Source organism: Solanum pennellii, chromosome 7 (genome assembly GCF_001406875.1).
Source record: "Solanum pennellii chromosome 7, SPENNV200".
NCBI lineage: Eukaryota > Viridiplantae > Streptophyta > Magnoliopsida > Solanales > Solanaceae > Solanum > Solanum pennellii.
Genome location: NC_028643.1, coordinates 439,185 through 458,105, shown reverse-complemented (window position 1 = coordinate 458,105; position 18,921 = coordinate 439,185). Strand labels below are relative to the sequence as shown.

General features: G+C 30.8%; 2 protein-coding genes across 2 annotated transcripts; both read right to left on the bottom strand.

The window, feature by feature from the left end:
* Positions 1–4,418: 4,418 nt before the first annotated feature.
* Positions 4,419–7,746, bottom strand: LOC107025858 (glucan endo-1,3-beta-glucosidase-like). Its single transcript, XM_015226627.2, has 3 exons — positions 6,547–7,746; positions 4,692–5,010; positions 4,419–4,588 (listed from the first exon to the last, which is right to left on the bottom strand). Exons 1-3 carry the CDS (start codon positions 7,585–7,587, stop codon positions 4,560–4,562), a joined length of 1,389 nt encoding a protein of 462 aa, XP_015082113.1. The 5' UTR covers positions 7,588–7,746; the 3' UTR covers positions 4,419–4,559.
* A 1,563-nt stretch (positions 7,747–9,309) lies between these two features.
* LOC107025857 (protein RTF2 homolog) lies at positions 9,310–10,877 on the bottom strand. The gene has a single exon (XM_015226626.2). It carries the CDS (start codon positions 10,765–10,767, stop codon positions 9,586–9,588), a length of 1,182 nt encoding a protein of 393 aa, XP_015082112.1. The 5' UTR covers positions 10,768–10,877; the 3' UTR covers positions 9,310–9,585.
* Positions 10,878–18,921: the final 8,044 nt, after the last annotated feature.

The window sequence follows — 18,921 nt, the reverse complement described above, 5'->3', positions numbered from 1 at the left end:
TATTTACCATTTATAGCAATAATTATTTTTTTCACCTGACCACTTTTAATTCATTTATAATATAAGTTTAATACATATTACAAAGAACAATTTATTATTCACATATAATACAAGTTTTAATGATCGATAATACATTTATCACACATTTTAATACACTTATAATACAATGTAACAATTTTTTACCCAGACAAACATAATGTATTTCAAAAACAATTATAATTCAAATACATTGCGTACATAATTCACTTTTAATACATATTACAGATTTATCACAATACTGTTATAAATGGTAATAAATAAAAAGTATCGCTAAAATCAGTAATTATTTTTTAATAAATGTATTAATTTATGTAATTTATCCACTTTATATCATCCAAACTTCAGCCCATTATCCCATTCTCAGCCCAAGTCCAAACAATACAAAAAATGAGCCGATCTCGTCTTCTTCACGCCAAAAAAACCCAACGCGCCTCGTTCTTCCAGAAACGTCGCATCACTTCAGAAAAAAGCTGCAGTCCAAACGTCTCTCTCTTTATACTTCCATCGAAGGAGCCGTTTGAGAAATCTCGTGTCCTTGCTTGAAATCGGACGGCTTCAACTCTCAATCCGTTGAGGAATTGTACTATTCAACGGCTTTCAACCTTATCTCTTTGAAATTCGACCGTTTCCCCCCCCCTAAATCAATCCTATATAAACTTCCACCTTATTCAGAGTTTGAGGGAGAAATAGAAACAAAAATATAATAAAATCATTAAGAAAGTCCTGGAGAATGAAGAGAAGCAAAGGACGAAAAATAGTATGTTCTGCTATCTATTTTATTTAATGTGTTGCTTTAGGTGATTTTGATAACTTGTTGATTGTTATATGGTATGTATATCATTTGATCTTTTGATTTTCATGATTGTGTTAGTCCATGGATAACTGATTTTATTTCGAAAAATGATCAAACAAGGTTCTAAAATCTATTTTGAGTCAACATTAGTTTAGTTTAGTTTTTTATAGCTGGATTTTTGTTGGGTAGAGTTTGAATTTTGCAACTTGCAAGGATTTTGAAATAGTAAATATTGTTATGTAGATTCTGCATTTCTATGTTAGCAGCAGAAACACCAGAACAAGTTGCTATTTTTAGTAGAATAACAAGTTTGGTACCTAAAGATCCATAAAGTTTGCACTTCAGTCCTCATGATAACATGGGCTCAACATTTTAATTTAGGCCCAAAACATTTTTATTTTTGAAAGGTCCATTTGAAATTGGCCTAAACCTTGAGGTACCAAAAGCCCATAGGATTCAATTCACTTCTTTATGTTATCCATTTGGGTAAAATTTTGTGCAAATTACATAGTATTAATATAAATTACTATGTATCCCTAATTAATCTCTTAAAAGTTTAAGTCTATTACAATAATTGCAGCTCGGATACATTAAAAATTAGCTCGAATATATTAATATGTAGCTCATATACATTAAAGAAATAAGGAATTTGGAGATTTTTAAAGTAACAAAGGGATAATGAAAAAAAGTGAAACAGAAAATGTGATGTAATTATGTGATAACATATAATAAGACTTTGGAGCTTAGAATACTATTTTTATTTCATGTCCAATACTTGCATCTAAACTTGGATCAATTTAAATTTGTGTATATTTAAGGTTCGACTAATTAAGTAATTAAGAGAGGACGCTTCAAACAATTTTTTTCATAGGTAGAATTTTAACACGAAGCTCTTAACCAAGGATAGAGAAATTTTATTCAACCTACTATAATTCTTATTATTGGTTATATTATTTTTAACCAAATTGAACTTTTACTCTTTATTGTGTAATTTTTACATTACCTTAAAGTAATATTAGCGTAATATGAAAATTACAGAATTAAGCAAATATATGAGATGTATATATACACTCGACTCTCTTCTCTCTACCATCTCTCCCTCAGCTCTCTCCTCTCCCTGCCCCTCTCTGTGCCTCTTTTCTCTAAATACTAATACAAATGTGAACAATCAATTACACAATTACAAATGATAACAATCAACTAAATCGATACAAATGATGTGTGTCAACTATGCATATACACTTTAGTGATACAAAATATAAATATACATGTATCCATTGGTTCAACATTGATACAAATGATAACAATGTTGAACTTGTTACAACCTTAATACAATTATATTATATGATACAATTCATTTATTGATACAAATTTTTTTTTAAAAAACAATTGAATTCATTGAACAATATATACAAACTAATTACATATATGTAATAAATCAGCAAATATACAAATACAATCACTGATACATATATATACTATATATAATGTTTGCCATTTTTGTTTGCTACACTCCTTAACAAGCCCAACAAAAGTATATAAATTTAAGGGAAACTTACATAAATATACAATAATAAAAAATATTTATCATTTATAATAATAATATATTTTTTTTTCACTTGATCACTTTTAAATCATTTATAATACAATTTTAATGCATATTACAAAGCTAAATTTATTATTTAAATATAATACAAGTTTAAATGATGGATAATACATTTATCACACATTTTAATACACTTATAATACAATGTGACAACTTTTTACCAAACAAGCATAATATATTTCAAAAACAATTATAATTCAAATATTGCATACATAATTCACTTTTAATACATATTACAGATTTTATCACAATATTGATATAAATAAGTAATAAACAAAAAGTATCGCTAAAATCTGTAATTATTTTTAAAAATGTAATTTTTTCTATATTTAAGATGACTTGATAAAATTGAAAACAAATGGTAAAGAGAAATTAATAATGTAAAAATTATGTAAATCACATAGTGTAAAACATAAATTACCTCCTATCCCTACTTTTTTTCAATTTACAAAAAATCCCTTATTTTTAATAAGTTTCTGATACATAATAAAACAGTTGGATACATTATATAGTATTCCATTTTATCCGTTTGTTGAGTAATTTGGGGGATTTCTATCCGTTTGTTGAGTAATTTGGGGGATTAAAAATTGAAATTTGAATTAATTCCTACTTTTAAGTTTAACTACAATTATGAGTTTGTTTAATTGATACTAACATGATACAAAAAATGCAAAGTTATAGTTGATACAAAAAATGCAAAATCGTACTTGATACATAAGTGTAACTATAATTATAAGTCTGTCTACTTGATAACTAACATGATACAAAAAATGCAAAGTTATACTTGATACATAAGTTTAACTACAATTATGAGTCTGTTAGTATTTTCTGAATCAGATAAATAATCTAAAAAATATAATTGATACAGGAAATTAAAATTATATTCTTATTAAAGATCTATTAAGCATAAACCCCAAAAGGAGGTGACAACCAAGAGGATGTGCAACTGGGTTTTGATTCACAATAAAAAAAATTTTGAATTTCAACTTATTTATACATTATTCATACTTAATACAACATGTACAAAAAAATAGTATTTTCTGAATCAGATAAATAATCTAAAAAATATAATTGATATAGGAAATTAAAATTATATTCTTATTAAAGATCTATTAAACATAAACCCCAAAAGGAGGTGACAACCAAGAGGATGTGCAACTGAGTTTTGATTTACATAAAAAAGAAATTTGAATTTCAACTTATTTATACATTATTCATACTTAATAAACAACATGTACAAAAAAAATAGTATTTTCTGAATCAGATAAATAATCTAAAAAATATAAAAATATTTTTTCTAATAATACAAAAAGTCATTGCATGTGACAAAAAAAAATTAAAAAAAATAAATAAAATCGAAATACGTGCAGTGGAGGTCTGGATATGGCCATTGCAAGCTTTCTACCTCTCTTCTTGGGTGTCTTTGCATGTGCCTCTTTTTGTGTTTTATGATTCTTCGAACTTTGGTTTTCCATTGTTGGAAAAAAATGGCGGACCGAGATGGCGGACAGAGATGGCGTACAGATTAGACGAAGGCGTACGGACGGAGAGCACAACTTTGATTTTCAAAGGCGGACAGGTAGAGAAAAAGGACGGACAGCCTAGAGGAAGTCGAACGGACGGAATAAAGAGATTTTGATTTTCAAAATTAAGAAGATGAACAGTTGATTAATTGGTTAGTGGGAGTGGTGTAAAAGGGTTTTCTATTTGGGGAAAAGAAAAAGTAAAATTAGGGGTTAGTATTAATTATGGGAGTCGTGTAAATGGGTATTTTATTTGGAGAAAATAAAGAGTATAATTAGGGGTAAGATTTAATTGGTTTGTATTAATTAGGATTCTAAATTTAATAATGTATCTGTTAGATTAAATTTATTAAAAAATAGGGATTTTAGTAATTTTTTAAAAAAGAAGGGAAATATGGAAAATATGTAAACTTAAGTTGTATATTCATGTAATTAATCCATTAATAAATGAGGCACATTAAATTAAATGACATAGTATATAAAAAGAACGTTTACATACCAAACCAATACAATTAGATTATATATGTGAAACCAAAGTACATAACATTCATAAATATTACAAGTCAATACTAGCTATCATCCTCAGCTTCACGTACATTCAAGATTCAAATTTGCATGTTCCATAACCTAGAAAAAACACACACACACACACATAACATCATTAGAAAGATTATCATACTATAAATTTCATAAAAAGATCATATATGAATACATTATTTTAAAACCTTACTTGGATCGGAGAAGGCGACTACACCAGTACCAGCAAAGTCACAATTGAAGTTGTTTCGACCTTCCTTTTGATAGTACGAGTTCATGGCAAAGGCTGCGTGAGATCGGATAGTGTTGGGTTTAAAGCAGGAACCACCCACTTGAATTGGTGTGCAGTCAACTCCCTGACTGCACACATAGTTAATGTTGGATTGTAGTTGTGCATCAGTTGCCTCAACCTTTGGCATGCAGAATTTTTTGTTCTCTGCTGGTGTTTTTGGTTGACCTTTATTGCCTCCGCCACCGGTTTTTGGTGAGGGCAATGAAGGTGTTGGGTGAGCCTGTAAGTATCAAAATTATAAAACGATGCTATCGACTAGAGGCGACAAATGAATGAATTAAACAAAGTCAAATCGATCACAAGTAGTGACACACTCTAGTAAGAGGCAAGGTGGTGTATATATAAGTTTTTGAATCTCTTATAAGAAAGGTGAAAAATCTTAAGATAGTAAAGAGATCAATAGTAGCTTCAATTAGTGTATAAGCAAATGAAAAAAGCGTTCATCCTAAATTCTCTTCCTCAAGAAAACTATTAATCAATTGATTCCTACGGTCAAACTCTGGTCAAACTCTCCTCCGCTTAAGTTACAAGTTCAAATTCAATGCTCAATCACTAATGCTAACATAATTAGCACTGAAGTTTACTTGAACTAAAATGAATCAAATAATGGATAATAACCAACCTATCATATATTCTCATGTGTTCAAGCCATAACCATGAACAACTCATCGTGAAAATTCTAAATCCGTCACTTACGAATACATACTTCTATTTTTAAATTAGTGGGACCATAAAGGAAAAAGCAATACATTAAAAAGAAGGGAGAATAAAGTAAAAAAACAAAAATCAAAGAAGACAAGATTCAAATTTAAAGATATGCTTATGAAATCTATTTCTTTTTCAAAAAAGAAAAAGATGATGCTTACGAAATATATTTCTTTTTTCATTTTGTAAATACTACATCACATGTGTTTCATTAAGTAGCCGTTGGACATGTTAAACTTTTTTTGGTTCACTGAAAAAATACAATTATTTAATGCAAGAGAATCCAATGAAGATTTTTTTTTTATTAATCTATTACGTAATAACATGTGGTGGCCACTACAACAGGTGTCAACTCTTTTCTTTTCGACCATGCCACGTATATTAATTACGATAATAATAATTTTAAAGCGTGTACGTTTAATATTATCGTCAAATTAAAACACTTAAATCGAAACTAAAAAAATTATTGGATTTGAGTATTAAAACGGCTCCACATGGAAAACATATTCCCATGTATCTAGGTTCAAGAGTGGAAAAAAATGCAATACAACTAGCTGTACTCAACTGGAAAAAAAAGATTCTTCAAACAAAAAGATAAAATGAAATTATTTACAAAAAAGCTTGTTGTAATTATAGCAGTACCATTATAATCATAATTACATTAACAAAATGACTTAAATACCCCTCATGGATTCAATTAAATAAAGTTGATCTACTAGTTAATTAGATTTCCATTTAATTAATTATGCTTATAACAAAACAAAACTATAGTACTCAATTAATTTAGATGTGTTTAAGCCACTTTGTTTTATCACGAGAGTCAAATAGTTTAACTTTGATCGAACAATTACGTATGAAATCTTCAACTTTTTTAAAATGAAATATATCTTTGTAAACTACGTAAAAAATACTATAAATCACAATAATTGATATTAGAAATGTTATAAGGATCTATGAAAAATTTAAAGTCAAAGAAAAACTTATTTAAATCTCGAAATGAAAAAGTGTCACGTAAAATGGAACGCAGAAAGAATTAATTTTTCGAAATTACCTGGTTGCTTTTCAAAACTCCGATATCATAAACCGGAGAGAAATCGGGTCGGAACAACCCGAAATTCCTCTCAGCGATGGATCCGGGTTTTGTATTCTCATTGAACAATGAAAAAATGTAGGTCTCGATCTTCCTGTGCGGCATCAATGGCGTGCCCATCCCGGAATTATATTTCTTCATCAATCCACCATTATACGAAGCTGCATTTTCCACAGTACATTGCGGTTCATACGCTTCTCCTTGCGAAGGCCACCCGGTCTCAGCAGCAACAATCTCCACATCTGAATGCTTCAATCTCACCATCGACATATACACCGCATCCAACAACATATCAAAAGAATTTGTATACCATTTCTTCGAAAATCTATCGTAAACCCCTTTGTTCTTTCTAAACAGAAGAAAATCCTCTTGTTTCTTGTTGTATCCGAAGTAGGGATAGGGATTTACCATAAAAGGACCTTTTGTTTCGCGAAGAAATTGTAGCATCGGAGCTAGAATACCCACATCCCAACCGGGTCGAAACCGGGCTGCACTGGGTGGGTTAGAACGGAGTAGAATACCCAACGAATGAGCTGAAGAGACTTTTATACCCTTCAACCCAGATAAACCCAAAGCTTGGTAAAAAACTTTCATAGCTGGAACAAGCTTGTTCTGTACCTCAGGTGTATCCCAGTGAAGAACCTCATTACCCACTAGAATAACATCCATCTTTGTCTGTGGGTAATGAGGTTTGATATTCTGCTCGACGTATCGTCGAGCATAGGCGAGATCCAGTAGATTCGGGATCTCGCCATTTGGTACTGTGACTGTTAGTGAGATTCCTGTGTTCGCAAAAGCACGGAGGATGTCAGGGTTGATATCGAAAATCTTTACACGGTCTATGACCGTTTTATCCTTGATGAACTGAGCTACTTGAGCTGGCGGAGGGAGGTTGTTTCCGAGAGTTCCGTAATTAACTCCTATAGAAGTTACATCATGAAGAAAAAAAGCAATAACAAAGAAAAATAGCATAAAAGAAGTTTTGCTTGATAGTTTCATCATGGTTGATATGGTTGATGCAAGAGATAGATGAAGAAGAATAGTCCAAATTGAAATTTGGACTATTTTGACCAAAAGGAAAGAGAATAGAGATCTCTAGATTTCTTTTGTGAATAAGAGGGCTATTTAGTATTTTTGATACATATGTTAAAAGGGAGGAATAGAATATAGTATAATATAAAAACGTGTCGTGGCAACAAAGGTCAAAAGGATACCATAATAATTATTACAAGACTATGTTGATAACGCGTATGTTGCACAATATCATTGAAAATGAATATGTCCGAAATGTGACAATGGGTATCTAGGTTAAATTTGAACATTTAATGGTAGTTTGCTAAAATACATATTTCAAAATTTCTTAGGCAAAACTTAGGCTTAAATAGTGAAAGTTATCATGATTCATATGAATAATCTTTACTCTTTTATGCACGGATAATACAACAATTATATTGGTATAGTCTCACAAGTGGCATATAGAGGGAATAATGTATATGTAACTCAATTCCTATCTTGCGAAATAGAAATGGAAAAGAAACAAATATATATTATTGGTTAAATATACCTTTTCTTATTATAATTTCAATTCAAATATAGCTCTCTCATTAGCTTAAACCTAGAAGACAAACACATTACTTTTGCTGGCAAGGAATTTCGAACTTGAAACCTCCAACATAAAAGTCTCAAAGCCCAAATCACTGAGTCAAAAGGGTAGGAGTATATTTGGATCAAAAGTATAACGGAGGTATGTTTAACCATATGGACCTTCAACTCAAAGTAATCTCATGCACTGATAATATTTAAAAACAATTATACAATGTATACAAGTCAAAACCATCAAATATACAAAATCAATGTAGAGGCGTAGTGTCATAGACTTACTTTGTAGTATTAGTTGAATGATAAGGGAGAGGATGATGTTAAATGAAACCTGCAATCATTTCAACAGAATTTACATACATTTCAAGAGAACTCACCTATTTAACATAACGTCTATCCAAAACAGCCTCCCTACCCCCACAAAGTTAGAGGTAATGTCTCCTTACACCTCATCCTCTCCAGCCCTCCCTTAAGAAACTATACTGGGTTTGTTATTGTTGTTGACGCAATCATCAACAGTTGATGATGATTATATGTCCAGTTAGTTGAGTAATTTGGTAGGAGCAAATCATATCATGGCTGGGTAAACACAATCTTTAGTACAGGCAAATCGAGCAGTACTGGAACGAACCAAAATCTGAGGCACAACAACATAGCCACATACAAGAAAACAATGAAACCACCAGAAAGCAATACAAACAGAAACCAACAAGAAACTCTCATATACAACTACATAAACCTTGTTGAGAATAAGTCAAAGGAATTATCAAATGAAATAAAGAAAGAAAAACAAAGGGCAAATAACAACTAGGAAACAAGAAGAAATTCTTTATTAGAGAAGAGCTCATCAACAGAAGATAGTCTGCCAATTCGTGCAACGATGAAATAAAGGCTTTCATTTGAAAACTACACTGCATCAAAACGAGCTTCGAGAGCTAATCGATCACTAAAGCCCCCACAAGGATTGGGCGTTATACCCAACTAAATAAGAATGTCATGTTCCAGGAAAACCAGTGCGACATGTTAAAATAAGGCGAGTAATGATCTGGCAAGAAGCCAACTACCTTCAAGAAGGGTCATCACATTTTCTTAAAGCTGAATGAGCAGTATCAGAATGACAAGAACTAGTAGAAGTACAAATCATTTAAAAGAAATCAGCAGAAAACGGTCATAAGCGAGTGAACAAAAGCTGCTATAGTGTTTCAAGCAGACTCTGAAAAAGCAATATCAAATGTACAATAACAATGTATGTTATACATATAAAGTACCGACTGAATCAAATGGCAAGAGGCAACATCTACGACTCAGTGGTCTAGCATGTAACTATCTATCGTGAAACAACATTTTAAGACAATAAAACCAGTCCAAGACACTAGCAGATCACCTCGACAAAAACAGCTATCAGTTTCTTCCAAGGGGCAAAGATCTGCAAGAATAAGTCTCCTTGAAGTCAGACTTTCTGGATGAAGTGAAAATGGAGGCATAGACTTCCTTTGTAGCATGAGCAGGAGCTACATCAACAGCCTTAAACCTCTTCCCTGACCCGTTGCTCGCACTATTCTTCACATCCTTAACTTCAATCTTACTTTTAATGCCAATTTTACCATTCCCTTCCACTTTCCTTGCATCCTTGCCTACCAGCTTATCCTCAATCCCATGTTTCATCCCGCTCAAGCGTGGTGCCCTAATGACCTCTTCACCATTCACAGCTACATCCTCATTCCTCCCCTTCTTCACCTTCTTACTATCCTTCAATTTCACCCTTTCTTCCTCCATTCTCTCCCTCAAAGCCGCAACCTCTTCTTCACTCCCGTTGATCACAATTTTGTCACTCTCCACAACCTCCTTGTGGCAAACCAAACAAGCTGAGGATTTCACCTCCTTCAAAGCTTTTGCACTCAAAACATGCCCACAACCCCTCAAAGCAAAGAACTTGTACTTCCCATTGAACTCCAACCCTGTTACCGGGCACTGAAACCCAGTCCCTTCACCATCACCAAGCCCTCTATCCTCTTTCCCCGGAATCACCGATAGCTCAACCGGAATCATATCTTTCAATCCCTTTATATACCCAAACTGCTTAGGCACCCTTTTCTTCAATAAAGCCTCAACTAACGTCTCCTTATTGAACAAATTCCCAAGCTTATCAATAACAACCGGATGCTTTAATGACTCGTTCGACAACGCACAATTCAACCATCTAGACAACCTAATCTCATTTGGATCAATTTTATCCGGTTTCTTAACAGCATACATCTTAAGATAACAGTCTCGGGACTCCGCTCCCGTGGCACCTCCATCACCACCACCACCACGAAGGCGGAAACGTAGTACCAAAGTGGAAAACGGGCTAATGCCAGAACCATATAATAGAGTTGAATCCTTAATGGGTCGACCATCAAAAGTAAAATAGACAGAATCCTTAATTGCAGCTAATGATTTCTGGGTTTTTTCAAGCAAACATGATTTGAGGTCTTGCAAAGTGAAATTAGGATTAGGGTTTTCAATATTTAGGACATGAGTAGGGATCTGAAGCTCTGGCGATTGTATAAAAACAGGGAAATTGCGCATTTGGGGTTCCATTATTAGGGTTTATGAATTGAAATCGAAGAGAAATTTTAAAAAAAATTTACCTGAATTGAAGAGGAATCGCAGAGCTCTGGTTCTCGAAAGGGGAAAAAGACTCAAATTTTATCGTATTCTTGGTATTTATACTTCTTCTGAATTTTGTTTTGACCCGTTTGGTTTTATATTTGGGCCGACTCAAAATCCTTATATGTTTCTAAGCCCATATCTAGAGGAGGTGTCATGCTCGTTTCTTTTTGGGTTCGATATATCGCTTTACATAAGTTAAATCGAATATAGAGAGAGAAAAGTGAGTTTTCTATTCGATCTTTATCGTTAGATTGCCGATTTGCATTTCCTAATGTTTTGTCTGATCCCTAATTTCTCGATATTAATATTTTCAATAACTCAAGATGGTACAGGGTGCAAAAGTCGCTATAACGAAGCAACGATTCCTACTATAGATTTTATTTATTGAACTAAATTCATCCGCCTTTTACACTTCATAGACAAAATAATATTAATCGATGAGACGTGGGATGAAGTTAAGTATACTGAAAGTTTGTAGATAGACCTTATAATCTAAAGGTTTCGAGTTAAGTATGAGTAAAATAGAGTATTTAAAGTGTAAGCTCGATAATGTAAAACATAAAGTGAATGTGAAAGTATGGAGATGGATGTACAACTCATATCATCCAATAGAGGCAGTTTTAAGTAATTCAAGAAAACAAAGAAATTAAAAATGATAATACACGTTGTATTGAACTAGAGTTAAAGTAAATTAACTTGAAAATGCATTCGAGATGGGAAAAAGATATATCATCGAAACTTTAAGGTAAATATATAATTATATCCCTTTAGAATTTTCTATTCTATTAAAATAAATAAGAGAGTTGTTTATATAAATATCATATTTGATTATTTTCTAAATGAAAATAAAAAATTTATTTCTATTTGCTACATTTAAGTAATAAAGTTACTAAACAAATAGTTTATAGCTAAAAGAAAACTAATTTTGGAACTTTATTTGGTTTATATAGCGAAGGTAGGAAGTTGTGCATTTAAAGAAGATATTAAAGAGTGGATGAGAAGAGATTCAAAGGTAGTTGGCTGATGTACTTATTTAATACTCTCCGTTTACTATCACACTTATCATATTTGAATTTTACGTGTCTATTAAGAAAACGATGATTTGAATAAATAAATAATTAATATCACAGTAAAATATGAGAAAAATAATTATTTTGTTTTAATATGTTAAAAATGACAAATTATACATCTATGCACAATTATACGGTAATTCTAGGGATAATTGTATAGAAAATGATAAACTAATAATATAAAATAAATGTAGTAGCTACCCTTTGATTTATTTGTGTTTCATAGCAAACTGTTTATCAGTCCCCCTCTCTCTCATATTCTCGCTCGCCACTCTCCCTCTCTCGCTCGCTCATTCTTGTCGCTCGCCTCTCTCACTTTATACAATAGAATTGTATAAATTGTGTCTAATTGTATAAAGCGGGAGAAAATTGTATAAATGCATGTAAATACATATATCTTTGTCTTTTACACTTATAATTGTACAACACAAATATTTTCCTGCCCAAATCTCTTTTGTCTTTCTCGTTTTACACAAATTCAAATTGTTATAATTTCTTTCTTTCTCATTTTATACAATTCAATTCTTCCCTGCACAAGTCTCTTTTTGCCTTTTTTCTTTTTCTCGTTTAATACAAATTCAAATTGTATATAATTTCTCTCTTTCTCGTTTATACAATTCAATTTTGCCTTTCTCGCTTTCTCGTTTTATACAATTCAAATTGTATATGGTTTCTCTCTTTCTCGTTTTGTACAATTCGTTTTATACAATTCGCTTTAATTGTATACGTATAGCGAATTATACATATATAAGTTTGCTATGAAGCGCAATTATGCAAACTTTGTTATAGCATACAAATATGAATTTTATGTTTGCTATATGTAAAAGTTTCCCATAATTCTATACACCATATATAAATATAATTAACATTATCTATATTATATCGATAGATTACATTTACATACATTCATTTTCTATTAAAAACTTTTTGTGTTGTATGTACCGTTATAAAAGTGGTTCATATAAAAGTTTCAAACAAATTACTTTAACATTATGTATATAACGAGACTTATGACAGAGTTAACATAAAGCTGAAAGTTTGGAGAGATAGACTCTTGAGTCTAAGGAATTTGGGTTAAGTAGGACCAAGATAAAATAACTGAAATGCAAGTTCGGTGATGCGTTACATGAATCTAATGTGAAAGTGATACTTGATACATAAGTCATCCAAAAGAGAGACAATTTTAAGTATCTTGAGTCTATTGTCCAAGGTAGTCGAGAAATTGACAACGATATCACACATTGTATAGATGTAGGGTAGATGAAATAGAGGCTCGTGTAGAAGGCTTGTGTTATAAGAAGGATCTATCAAAACGTTAAGACAAGCTCTACAGAGTGGTGATACACCAACTATGTATGTGGTAGAATGTTCACTAGTCAAGAACTCTCATGTCTATAAGGTGAAAGTTGTAGAAATAAGGGTGATCAGATTGATTTATAAGCTTATTATGTGAGATAAAATTAAAAATGAAGATATTTGGGTTAAGGTGGATAGGACCTCGGTGGAGGACAGATGCAAGAAAAAAAAAACAAGACTAAGATAGTTTAGTCATGTAAAAGAAAATGTATAGATGTTACATTGCAGAGATGTGAGAGGTTAGCCAAAGTTGATTTCAGAAAAAGTAGAGTCAAACCAAGGAAGTATTGGGAAGATGATTAGACAAGATATGAATATCTTTGACTTATCAGAACAAGGCCTTGGATAGGAGGCTATGAAGGACACAATTAGGGTAGAAGTCTAGTAAATCGGAGTGTTCTCACTTATGTTATTTCCTTTTCCACAGTGATTCATTATGTTTTTTCTTAAGCACATGTTCTAATGGAAAATAATCTTTCTACGTCCCAAGGTAAAAATAAGATTTACATACACTCTACTCATCCTAAATTCTACTTGCAGGATTATATTAGGTATGTTGTTATATTATGTATATGACAATAAAGAAGATTTTCCATATTTTTATGACAAGGGAAATCCGTAGGCGCTACTCTTTGGGTGTGCACAGGGTAAAACCCTCACTCCTATGCAATAGCTTGCAAACCACATAGGAGAGGTAATCCGCACTAGACAAGCCTGGTGCAACGAGCTCGACCCAGAAGGCAAACCCCTTGCTTTCGTTGGCAAGGGGTTTCAAATTTGAGACCTCCAACATGGAAATCTGAAGCTCAAACAACTGGGCCACCCCGAAGGTTTTTCCCTTTATTTGCAGGTTCATGGTTTAATCTCGACCTTAACTTATTTGGAATTTAGACTAGTTTATATTGTCATTGTTGATTTATCGAATCTTGTCCCCGATTTGTTTGGAATAACGCCTAGTTAATGATTGTTATTGTCGGTTGTGAGTTTGAGAATAACTCTCCTACTGTTTTCTGCCTAATATAAAATTTCAATAAAGTTAAATTGGGTAGCATAATGAAAATGACAACAAAGAACTTTTTTCTGTGTTTGTCGGTGATTCCTAAACTCAATTTATTTGCAAGAACGATCAGTTATTGTCAGTTATGAGTTCTCGACCCCAATTTGTTTGAAATTATGCCTCGTCAATGCTTGTTATTGTCGGTTGTGAGTTTATAAATACGTCTCTAATTGTTTTCTGTCTAATATAACATTTCGATTAAAGTTAAAGAGGGTATTATGATGTATACGACGACAATAGATAACTTGTTTTCAGTATTTGTCGATAATTCTCAAACTCAATTTATTTATCATTATGATTACCGTTCATGAGTTTTCGATCTCGATTTTTTATTTGGAAATACAGCTAGTTAATGTTGTTATTGTTATTTGTAAGTATAAAATGTCTCTCGCTTATTTCTGGCTAATATAATGTTTCGATTTTAAGCCTTTAGGTCCACCTCAATCTTTAGTGTTCAATAAATTTTATATTTTGGTATTTATCATGATTGAGAATCTTAACAATTTTAATGAATTACAATTATTCAACTCTTTTAAAGCAAACAAGAAAACTTCCTTTTTGAGTATAAGAACAAAGAAACTCAATTTCAGTTACAAAATAGTAAACAAACAAACAACAAACACACTAAATATAGTCATCTCAATAGAAAGAAAATAAGGTCTCTTCAACACGTTTTAAAAATATGTCAATCTTATTATTTTATTGATTGACAAATGTAATTGCATGCTTAAACATTTCTTTGTGCTATTTGGTCAAATCAACCTCTTGGAGGAAATTTGTATATATATGATGTAAAACATGTTTAAGGACTTTCATATTCTAAGATCGTCACTGAGTGAATCTGGAAACTAATGTCGCTAGGAAAGCTAAGGTAAGTATCGTCATGTTTCCTCCGACAACATCTTTTGCTTTTTTTACTCAATTATGTATCGTATTTTTCTTTTATTCACTTTTTTTTATAAAAAAAAAGAGTTTTTTTACTATTTTTCACTCTATTGAGATGTTAAGATGTTTTTATAGTTTTCAAGAACAATTATTAATACTAATTGAATGAAAGAAGATATTGGTGTTCTCTTGAATTTTTAAGATAACAACTTATTTGAGAAAATTATATTTATAAATCACAAAAATAGTTTGAGAGGGATGGAGTACTTCCTTAATTCTTCTTCATTTGTTAAATTTGCATTTTGCATTACTAACACTCTTATTAGTTTGTGAATTATTAACAATAAGTATAAAATTAAAAAGAAAAAAAAACTAGTTGTCTCTTAAATGTGGATTATAATTAATACATAATTTATTAGTAATCCTTTTTCTTTATTTCAACCATTTAATTCTTTGCTGCCTTCACAATTAAACATTTTTTGCCTGAATATCATCAAGTATATAGAGATTATTGTTGAGCTGAAAAGTTATCCATCACTTAAACACCCTTTGCTAGAAAACATCTCATTATTTTGATTCTTTCTAGGCAAAAATTCAATGTATTTTTAGTCATTGATTTTTATTGTCTCATTCAAAAATGTAAAGAAAATATTGTTTCTCAAATCCAAATATTAAGGGGGTAAAAGTGAGTTTCACTAACTCTTTCTTATCTACACACTTCTCCTTTAATTATTTTTTTTTGATATATATTTTATATTTATACATTATTAAAAAAAAAAAGTTAAAAATTAGCTATTAAATTCATAGGTAAAATAACTTATAGTTGACATATTTTTTTTTATAGTTCTTTATTACTAAAAGAATTAGCAATGAATTTAATTATCATTGGTTCCTACCTTTTCAAAATAGTGAATTCTAAATAAAGAGTATCAAACTATTAAAAAAGTATGAAGGCTACAAACATTGATTTCAAAGTTCAAACACATCTATGAAATAAAGTAAGATTTCTATATGCAAAAGAGATTCAATAATTTATATATATATATTACATAATCAATTTTTTTTTGTTTTCATTCTTCTTATATTTGAACAAAGTGTAATGATTTATTTAAAAAATTATTAATAGAGAGATAGTTAACTGATTTTTTATAACTATATATGAAATTCACTCGACATTTAATTTAAATGTTCGATCTGTCTCTATGTATTCAAACTTTTAGATGCGCGAAAAAGAAAGACTATAGAAGAAGGCAAATCAGAAGTCATTGCTCCAAAAGGTATGGGTATCAAGAGTAAAGGAACAAGAAGTAGCAAAGAGATTTTGGCTACAATTCCAGAAAATTATGAGATCATGCTACCAATTAAATTCTTAGAAATTGACATCGCGGGAAAGGCTAACGCGGAAATGCCCTCAGAAAATTCTTCCAAGAAAAGGAAAAGATTTTCCGAGTCCATATAAAGAAGTAGTCAAATGTCCATCCTACAATCGATATGGGAGACTTAATGATTTCAGTTCTTTAGAATCTTTGTAAAGATATAGCCATTTTGGACCCTAATGTACTTGAAATTACAACTAATTAATGATTTTCTCGACCCTAGTTGGTTGTGAGTTTACAAATATGTCTCTGGCTTATTTATGTCTAATGTAATAATATTTCAAATTTTCATGTGTATCATAATTTTGGGTATAGATTTAAGAATTTTCATGAGTTATGATTATTTAATTGTTTATTCACTAATTTATATTAAATCTTAAGAATGAAGTCCCTTTTTGATAAAGAGGGAATGAGAAAACTTTATTGAATTTATATACAACACATGCACAAATCACAAATACTCTATATGAAGTTACACAACAAAGAAAAATATAATTTTGATATGAGAAAAAATCATAATTGTAGATGTTGCAAACAAATTAGATGGGTTAGTGGTCATTTCCCTCCTACATAAAGTGTCACATTTTTAATAATGTTGAAAACACCATTAGAAAGAAGATCATAGCAAAGGTGAAAATAATTTGTTTCTATCAAGATTTATCATTATAGCTTTTGTACATTGTCTAGTTTGATTCATTGTGCTTGAATTTAAATCTTCTAGATTCCATAGAGAATTTGTATAAGATGTTCTTTTGAAAATTTTTGCGTTATCATGATCTTTGGTAGAAATTCGAGAATTTATTTGATTAAGACAAATAATTTTCTTTTAATAAAAAGGCCTTCAACTAATTTGATTAAAAAAAGAAGAAAGAAAAGAAGGGAGTACTGAATGACCTTGAGTGACGCCAAATCTTATAATTTCAAGGGTAAGTTACAAAGCTGAACTTTTTGTTGTTGATTCTATAGCTTCATTTATTCTCGTGAGACTTACAGTTCTACTAATTGATACTTCTGCACCCTTCCCCTCCTTCTTTACTTTTTGTCATCGATATTACTAGTGTTTTGCACTTGTAGTCTTAACTTTTTTGTGGATGATTTTGCCAATAAAGGCTTTGCAAAAGCCATTAGAGTTGATTGATCAACCTAAATAAAAGAGAGAGGGAAATACTTTTTTGCTTGTTATATATACGACTTTCGAGGAAAGGGAAATGTTTAAGGGTGTTCGATTGATCGATTAATTCTAAGCCAAACACAACATTTAACCTGTAAATACCTTATGATTTATCGATGGTGATATTGAGTTGATCTTTGATTTATATACATGTGATAATTTTCAGACAAAAGTTGCTCAATTAATAGGTCACACCTGAGCCTAGAATAAAGAATATTCGATTGATTATCCTTGAGCATAATAAAGGTCTTTAGCATATATGCGCTGTGTGATTTTCAAGCAAAAAATATTTAATTGATCAATTTGAACCTACTAACAATCTTTCACCTATATGTAATTTATGATTTTCTGGACAAAAAATGCTAAATTGATTAACTAATTTTGAACTGATTGATTACTATGCATTTATATAACTTCCTCAGTAATTTCAGTATATCAAACTAACAAAGAAATTGATAAAGAGACAACAAAGAAAATTCTCCTCATGAACTTAAGTTCTATTATGCAATTATGAAATAGTCAAGCTTAATATATTTTATGTTTGTGTTTGTTTGGTCAAATTATGATCATCTTTTGAGGAAACTTGCATTTAATGTGAAGTAAAGGTTTTTTTTACTTAAATTGCTATTTTCTTTACTTTTTGTCACATTTTATTTTTAACAAAGAAATTATGGTGCATTTAACCATCTATATATTACAACAATCAATCTCTCTTTATGAGAGTTGACTGAATTAGTGACATGTAATTAATAAGTAATTAATCATTTTCTTCATTTTAACTATTTAATCTCTTTCTTCCCTTCACAATTTACCAACTTGTTGCTCTTTCTCTTCTTTTCTTCAATTGAGGTAAGTTGATTGCTTCTTTTTCTTTTTCAATTTCTTTATTAATTTGATACACTAAAAATACTGATTGAGTCACATAAACACAAAGTAATCAATCAATTTATCAGTTTAACATTTTTTTTGCCTAAAACCATAGAATACATATAGGTCAAAGATCGTCACCAGGCTTAAAACTGAACGATCAATTTTCTTTTGCTTGAAAATCACACAACGCATATAGGTCAAGGACCATTATTATACTCAAGACTTATCGATCGAGTACTCTTTATTTTTAGTCATAGAATGCATATAATATAGATATTGTTTCTAGGCTCAAGTATG

Bases quoted from the DNA above. Each gene is read 5' to 3' on its own strand.
- LOC107025857 (XM_015226626.2), bottom strand. From the start codon at position 10,767: ATGGAACCCCAAATGCGCAATTTCCCTGTTTTTATACAATCGCCAGAG.
- LOC107025858 (XM_015226627.2), bottom strand. From the start codon at position 7,587: ATGATGAAACTATCAAGCAAAACTTCTTTTATGCTATTTTTCTTTGTT. The intron at 5,011-6,546 runs GTAATTTCGAAA...TGATACTTACAG, and splicing joins GAGTTTTGAAAAGCAACCAG to GCTCACCCAACACCTTCATT. The intron at 4,589-4,691 runs GTAAGGTTTTAA...TGTTTTTTCTAG, and splicing joins AGTCGCCTTCTCCGATCCAA to GTTATGGAACATGCAAATTT.